Raw genomic sequence first — 8,522 nt, forward strand, 5'->3', positions numbered from 1 at the left:
ACTGAGGGAGGGAGAGATTCCGCATCCGCGCTATCACGCCGTATAATCCATGGAAGGTTATATCTACGATAATGTCAATCACTAAAACCGCTGCCAACAGTGTCAGGTCACGCCGGTCTAAAGAAAAGTCGACATTTCACAATTAGCTGATTTGTGTTCATGGAATACATTACGTATAATTCTGTGCGACGTTTAGATCCGATTAATTTACCTAAACGAAAGTAAAACCTATTTAGTGAAGGATTTTTTTAAACTGCAGTAATCATTCTTCTAATCAGCGCGCATTAAAGAGAGCTTATAAAAGCCTCTTCAGTTTGAAGTAGAGAAATAAACAGACAGCTTTAATGTAACCAGCATCTTTTTTGTGATCTCTTCGGTTGAGACAATCCGTTACTTGGAGGGCATTGAAACATATTGTGTTTCCATTTTATTGCATTATACATTATATTTCCTCTTAGAGTCCCAGCAATTGCAGCCACGTTTAAACCCCTGTTCTTCTCGAAAACGTCCTTCACTTGAATATTGAAGTTTCAAATATTTGTACGTCAATTGAACCTTAAAGCACGTTCTGAATGTAATATAATTATTATATCTCTTAAATATGCTTTGGGATCGTTAGCCATGTTATTGGGCTAACTCAATATTGCACATAATAGGGAAATTAACAGTAATGCAAATGGTACAGGAATCTGCATTTATGAAATACAGTCAGATTGCCATTGTTTTCCAAAGCACTGAAGACAGCAAAACTATTGAGATTAACTGGGGAACTTCTCTCGTTATAGGAAAACGGTTTCAAATGAAAAGCTGTGCGTTTTCTTCAGTCAAATTCACACCGTGCTTGACGAGACCAAGAAAAACACTCCCCGGTACATACAGACGTGAAAAAATTTCGTTGCTTAGATCGATTTACTATTTAAACTTGCGGTGCATTGCCCGTTATTTCTTAGGTGATTTTTTGTGATACTTATTGTACTAAGACTTACTGCACCTTACTAAGAAAAGGAATGCGGGTGTTTGTCAGCTAACATATCTAATACGCATTAAAATAACGTCCAAAGTTAGCGAACTGTTGAATATTCTCGTTAGTTTTTGGTTTTATCTTTTCTTTTATGTGCAAAACTTTGCAGAGAATAAACAAAAAGCGTTACATAACTTCAAAGATGATGGGACCCGGGCAAATGATTAGGAAAGTTTAATTCCTCAAGAGAAAAATGCCGGCTTGGTATAAAACCATGTTTGCTCACTGTAAATTGTGACCAATAGAAATGGTTGTATTTAACTAGAAGCCTTCAGGCTCTGCCTCTGTTAACGTCAGCTGCTCCTCAACTGAGAAAGCGCCAGTAAAAAAACTTGCGTCATTAAATCAGTAATGTATGTCAGAATTCTCACACGGCCCTCCTAACAGTTTAGCAGAACTTTTGGAACCCAACGGTTACCCCGAGATGCTTCCAAGTCCCGCGGCATCGAATACACCATTCTCTGTAAAGGATATTTTAAATCTAGAACATCACCAGCAAAAGCAGCCGAGTCCAGATCTCCTGAGCATATCTTTGGACGCTCTACCTTCTTCTTGCATGTTGGAGCCAGGCAATCAGGCCAAATACAGTCCTAGCCAAGGCCTTGGAGCTGAGGTAATCAAATTCCTTGACCAAAGGAATCATGCAACACTTCCATCTAGTCCGGATAGAAACAATGCCCAGCACTCTGGCGAACTGCGGGTGGACTTCTCTCTTCAAAACGACCTCCAAGGTAAATATAACACTTGGGTGAATTCCAATATTATCAACGAATTGAAGGTCTTCCTTTTGTAATAGACGTTAGCTGGTGCGGGTGGTTGGTGTGGGAGCTCGGTGGGGTGAAGGACCCGTATAATACCATGTAATATCATGACTAATTAAATGACAAATCTTTAAGTAAGAATAGGTGAACGCGCCCAAACTATTAAACAGATGCACACATGCATGGGATTAATTTGGAATGTTTGGATTAATCGAATCAATTTAACTGCGAAAGTTCACTCTGTAAATTCCTGGCCTTGATCGTCGTCTCGTTGATTTTGCAATCCACGTAATGCTGGAGCATCTTCAGTGCAACAAATTGCAGCCCTCGTATGTGCCGATCGAAAGTGAGGCCGGCATCAAATCTGCCGAGGTTTTCTTGGTGTTTTCAGGTTTGTGGTGAAATAGGGTAATGATTGTTATAAATGTGAGTTCCCGACATTTTTTATTGAATTGAACTGGGAAAGTCAGCGCGTATGGACCACAGCTAGATCACAAGGAAGACCTTGATCATGTGACAACTCCTATTCACTTTTCATAAAAAACACAGTTAATTAACATAAAAATGAGAGTTAGTTAACCTGGACTTGAAAAAAATGTTTAGTTTTATTATGGGTCACTTGACATGGAGCATAAATATTTGAGCAAATGATTATTGGGAATGAGGATTGGGAAACTTGTGGCCTGCTGGATAAGGCAGCCCATTCCACTACCCGCCCACCCCGAATCCGTAGTTTCGTGCTGAGCTTCAACACAATTCGAGAAAATGTCAAATGAGAACTGAATATTCACTTTACAAAAGTCGTCATTATTTTCTAACTTTATCGGAGTACGATTCGGAAGTGTCTTATGTTGTTTTCTTTTGAAATTCTATGTTTGTGTAAAGACCCGGAACCAAAATCGATGGAAAAGAGAATTATACCAGAAGGGAAGAAAAATGAAGATTTCGAAGTTCCAATGCGGAGGATTCGCCGAAAACCGCGGATCTTGTTTTCTCAAGCCCAGGTCTATGAATTGGAGAGACGATTCAAGCAGCAAAGATACTTATCCGCCCCTGAGAGAGATCACCTGGCAAACGTGTTAAAACTTACTTCGACCCAGGTCAAGATCTGGTTCCAGAACCGCAGATATAAATGCAAACGGCAGCGACAGGATAAACACTTAGAGTTTAGTACATCCCCTCCTGCTCCTCGCCGAGTTGCAGTGCCTGTGTTGGTTCGTGATGGAAAGTCTTGTCTGGGAGCACCCCCTTCGTACGGCACGCCATATAATGTCAGCGTCGCCCCATACAGCTACAGTATTTATCCCAGCTGCAGCCCCGGCACCTGTGAGGGAGATTACAGTTGCATGTATTCGAGCATGCCTCCGGTGCAACAAAGTGCGTCTGTCAGTCCCTTTGTCAATATGGGCATGAATTTCAACGTTGGCAACGTGAGTTATCCTGCAACACCGTCTCAAGGCCACCAAGGCTCAGGGGTCTCGGCTTTGCAGGGAAACTTCCATGGGATCAGAACTTGGTAAAAGTTATAGCTGGCCTACACTAGCAAAATTGAAGAGGCAGTGGAGTCGATGACTTCAGCACAAATGCGAACAATTTTCAATTTGTGATTGGAGAGATGCATTCTTTTGGAATGGTAAGAATTTTGAATAAAATGTGTGAGGAAAAGAAACGTATTATTTATTAAATTAGTTTAATTATTTTAAAGGGTTGGTATTTAGTAACGCGTGTGCGTGCACGACATATATGATTTCCAAAATAAGAAGGCTGGGTTATAAGTTCATCCTAGACCGATATTTTTGGCTCAGGACCGTATACAATATTTTTAAAAGTGTATCTCTTGGAATTGCCATCTCGGTATCAGAAATATTTTTGTAACCTTCCATCCGTTAATAAAACGATGCGTTAAGCACATATTAAAACGACTAGAGGTAATATTCTTTAATTGAAAATGTCATGTTTATAACCCAGCAGCTATGGATAAAAGCTTTCTGGGAGACATTACTTTCCATGATTCAGAAGAACGTAAATTTGAAAGTGCTAATTAATAGTGCCTACATTCCCATCTCAGTTGACTCAGTATCGACAGCCGAATGCATTTGGAAATGTCACGGTTGGGCACGAACGGCACCACGTACAGTACCATTATAGTGTATATTTATGCCCTTCCGTTCTCTCTATAGAGTCGTGTTGTATAATTCGCCTGCATTGCACATTCTGACACATCTCACTGGCAACCTTATAAGTTTAAGAGAAGCTTTCAGCCAAGAAAATCGACTCATCCAGAGCCAATTACTGACCGAATTCCAGAAAGGTAGATATAATACAGGAGCTGAGTGATCCTGGTGATGGGGATGTTGTCAATGAGTGAATGGTTAGCAGCAATCTGTATAAAAATAGCATACTCGGCAAAAGTTGGTCCCTTGGCCTTGGTAACATTTCTCCTGTAGCTTGCCCTTATTGCAAAGGTCGTTCAAATCCCTCCACCCCCTCAGCGGGCATTCTTGCTGCCGACAGGAATCCGGGTCCTGATAAAAGTCAGTGAGGTCGCTGCATTGTTTAATTCCGCAAACGTTTATTCATCACCCAGAAGAGAGAGGTCATACCTTAAAATAAAACAGCAGGACTTGTGTGTGCTTGTGAAAATAACACGCCATGGACCTCATGTATTTTCTATCCCATGCAACAATCCCATGGCATGCCTGCTTCAGAACACCTTGCACGTTTGCCGATTTGGTTTTTGGTTGACTTCTCAATGGTTGTGCTCCATCGCCAATATTAATGACCAAGAAAAACATGGCACCCCTGCTTAATAATGCAGGAAGCTATGAATGCCACGGATGGTTTAACTACAAGTGCAATAAAAAATAAATTGGATTACCATCTATGTAATAAAACCTCTGAGAAAATCAAACTTCCACAGCACTTTCCAGAAATGTATATCTTTTTTTCGCGTATTACTACACTGCTGCCGGGAAACAAATTTCACAATATATGCCAGTGATGTTAAACCTAATTCTGATTCTGAAATTCGGCGACTTGTTTATGTTCGGTGTGGGGTAACAAAGCCAATACCGCGGGGCTTCTCAAACTGCCCAGCCGCAACATTTGACGCATTTTAACTTCGTTTTCAAAGTTGGCATCCCAGTCAATGATCAGTGAGCACATCTTGAATCAGATAGAATAGCTTTTTTTTCAGGCAGTGATATTTATTTTGTGCGGTATGTTTTGCTTTAGCCGTGATCCATTGTTATTACTTGTAGAACAGGTCAAAGCACCCAATAAATATTCCATACTTCCCTAAGTATGCGTCCGAGTACTCTTATGCGACTCATCCCCTGGAACAGATTATCTTGCTTTTACTGCTATTTGCCAGTTATGCCAAACGATATTCTTGTGGGGAACGAGGCTAGGAAGTATTGGAGAAATCTCAACTGTAAACTTGCCGGTAGTTGGCATGTTTACGGCTATTCTCGTCGTCCCCTTTACTATTAGCTAGCAACAACCATCAGAGGGATCTCACTGTCAGAGGCAATGGAGCTAATAGAGTAAACAGGAGCGACGTCAACGTGTTCGGGAAAATTCGCTCTTATCACTTCTATAATTTTGGTTGCGTTTATTCAGGGCGCCATAATCCGTTTGCCCGAGTAGATATCCAATCCGTAATTCACGGATGTCTATTAAACGTTAGTCCAAGGGGAAGCTTTCAATTTAGCTGGAAAATTCCGCCACGCGGATAACCCGTAGGATCTATTTGTGAACTGAAGCTCAAATGATTGCTATAAATGATCAATAAACGAAAGTCAATGAATGATTTTCCGCTTATTACAACAAAAATCTTCCATAAACACCCGTAATGTGTGCATTTTATTTTATACCCCATAACAATGACCTGAGCATTAAAATAAAACTAATGCACTTGTAGGTGTTCTGTGACGGGTTAAACCTGAACTATAGAAAGGTCGATGTGTGCTTTTATGCTGTTATTGCCCCAAGCACAATAACGACATTGGATTTAGGGGTATAATCATTGATGGATGCTCTAAGCAGTATGACAATCCATTGCGCACAATTCACGCTCCTCCAAGAAAGCCGTCACTTCCTTTTCTATAACTTTTCGGAAGTCGCCGTAGATTTTTACAGAATGCTATTCACACTGTCGCCAGATTATGTATCAGTGAAGAGCAAGGGAAATGTTGCGAACTAAACGCTATTGGAAGGTCCTGCTGCCTCGGCCAGCTTCTCGAGGTTTAGAACAAGTGGTGAGATGTCCACTGCCACCTATTTACAGCTAATGTGGTATTATAGCATTCTGTTGTATAGGAGGAATAAGGTCTAAACTTTGTCCGAGTTTAAGCGTGGTGGTCGTAGCGTTTGGGGGGTGTAATAGTTGGAATGGGGAGTACAGTTAATGCCATACTCCGAGCAGCGTCTCAACAGAGCGACACAGAACTAATGGCTGCTGGTTATTACTCAACACCCACAGCAAAGATAATTTCTGTCCGTGGCAATTACGTGTAACAATCTCGAATTAACTGCAGCCCTACTCCTGCACTGTGTGGACGGTTGCATAACTGGCCGGTGCATTCAATAGGGGGTCAGTAATGTGGTGTAATTCATTCTTACCCTTATTTTAATTATAAAAACATTGTCCAATGAAATATGACTAAAATGTTAATAGATTAGTAAAGTCTAACTATCATTGGACAACCTCTGAGATTCTAAATACTGTATGTGAATTGCCATTTCCCCAGAATAAAAGTTTATTTTAATCACAGTAAAATGAGCAAATTTGTTTGTTTGTTGTTCCTTCTGACTTAATGTCACATGTCCAGAATTTATGTCCTCACAATGTTTGCCAACTTTAATAAAGTGATGTGTTTTACTTCCCAGTTTGCAGGGTGTGTGAATTCTTCAGTCTGGTTCATATGCCAGCCAGCTTGATGACATTACTCTTTCTGAACTCCACAGTAGTTGGTACCTAGTTGTGAATCAGGTCTGCAAAGGGGAAATCTATGTTACTGAGTTCATTTAATTTATCCAGAAAAATTCCTGGAAGGTCAATAGTAAGAACCATCTCTTGACTGCTATCATAAATATTCATGCATCCAATTATCCCCTAAGTGATTGCTCTTCGTAAAGGTAAGTGGTGAAGTACATTGTGCTGTGAAAGGTTATATTAACCACTGGCCTTTTCTCACAGAATTTTACTGAAATTGTGAGCACTTGGGCCAGAGTGCCAAAGCACCTTCACCAATCAATCCTATCATTGCAGGTCAGACTCAGCAGTAGCAATCTGAATTACATACGAATACACGGTATGGTGGTGAAATTATGTGTAATTGCTTTGACAGGGTATTATTTAACATTGAGAAAGAGACCTGTGATGAGCTATTAAGTAATCAAAATAATGAGGTCATTATGGGACGGAAATATATCGTTTAAGTATTTGCATTCATAGACTGATTGTATCCACATAAAGTGATGCTAGGTGATGTGTAGGAAGATGTGGGAGGTGGTGTGGTAGGCAATGGATTGAGCTGTCGATCAGCCTGACAGCTTGGGGAAGTAACTGTTTTTGAATCTAGTGATTCTACTGAGGATGGTGTGTAGCCTCTTCCTTGATGGAAGTGGAACAAATAGTCCATAGGCAGGATGGGTGGGGTCCTTTATGATATTGCTGGCCTTTCTCCAGCACCTTTCTACATATATATATATATAACCTTGACGGTAGATAGACTGGGGGAAGTATTGCATTTTGCAATTTTAACAGCCCTTTGTAGAGCCCTCCTGTCCACTGTAGTGCAGTTTCTGTACCACACAGTGATGCAGAATGTTAGGACGCTCTCAACTACACATCTGTAGAAGGCTGTGTATATTAGACCATAAGATCATAAGACATAAGAGCAGAATTTGGCCATTCAGCCCATCAAGTCTGTTCTTCCATTCCATCATGGCTGATTTATTATCCCTCTCAACCCGATTCTTCTCCCTCTAACTGTTGATGCCCTGATTAATCAAGAACCTATCAACCTTTACCTTAAATGTACCCAATGGCTTGGCCTCCACGGCAATCTGTGGCAGTAAATTCCATAGATTCACCATCCTCTGGCTAAAGAAATTTCTCCATATCTCCGTTCCAATGGGATGTCCTTCTACTCTTCAGTTGTGCTCTCTCGTCCTACATTATCTCCATATTGGAAACATCTTCTCCACATCCAGACTGTCTAGGCCTTTCAAAATTCAATATGTTTCAATGAGGTCCTCTCTCATTCTTCTAAACTCCAGCAAGTACAGGTCCATTTGCACAGATCCTCAAAAGTTAACCCTTTCATTCCTGGGATCATTTTCATGAACCTCCTCTGGACCCTCTCCAATGCCGCCTCATCCTTTTTTAGATAATGCGCCCAAAACTGCTCACAATACTCCAGAATTAGTTAGAGTAATCATCCAACTCAAAAAATAATTCCCTGCTAATGCCCAGAAGAAAGCAGTCAATACAAGGTTCCAAGTGAGAGACTACAGCAGTGGACGAGAACACTCAGCCCCATTCATCTCAACTGGTCACTCCCTTTAGTTAATTGTTTTCAAGTCTGGGCAATAAATCTCCAGATGGATAAAATAGGTGGGATTAGGCATTGCATCCATCAATCTGCCATTAATATCAACATATTAAATTATATCAGTTCTAGTTGTGTTCTTCCAGAATTTAGAGGTGTGGGATCATTTTAATGAAGATTTTA

General features: G+C 40.7%; 1 protein-coding gene across 1 annotated transcript; it reads left to right on the forward strand.

Moving 5' to 3' along the window:
• Positions 1–1,352: 1,352 nt before the first annotated feature.
• LOC140194639 (homeobox protein Nkx-2.5-like) lies at positions 1,353–6,649 on the forward strand. Its single transcript, XM_072251891.1, has 2 exons — positions 1,353–1,752; positions 2,668–6,649. The coding sequence occupies exons 1-2, from the start codon at positions 1,377–1,379 to the stop codon at positions 3,300–3,302; spliced, it is 1,011 nt and encodes a 336-aa protein (XP_072107992.1). The 5' UTR covers positions 1,353–1,376; the 3' UTR covers positions 3,303–6,649.
• The last annotated feature ends 1,873 nt before the right edge of the window (positions 6,650–8,522 follow it).

Source organism: Mobula birostris, chromosome 3 (assembly GCF_030028105.1).
Source record: "Mobula birostris isolate sMobBir1 chromosome 3, sMobBir1.hap1, whole genome shotgun sequence".
NCBI classification, from domain to species: domain Eukaryota; kingdom Metazoa; phylum Chordata; class Chondrichthyes; order Myliobatiformes; family Myliobatidae; genus Mobula; species Mobula birostris.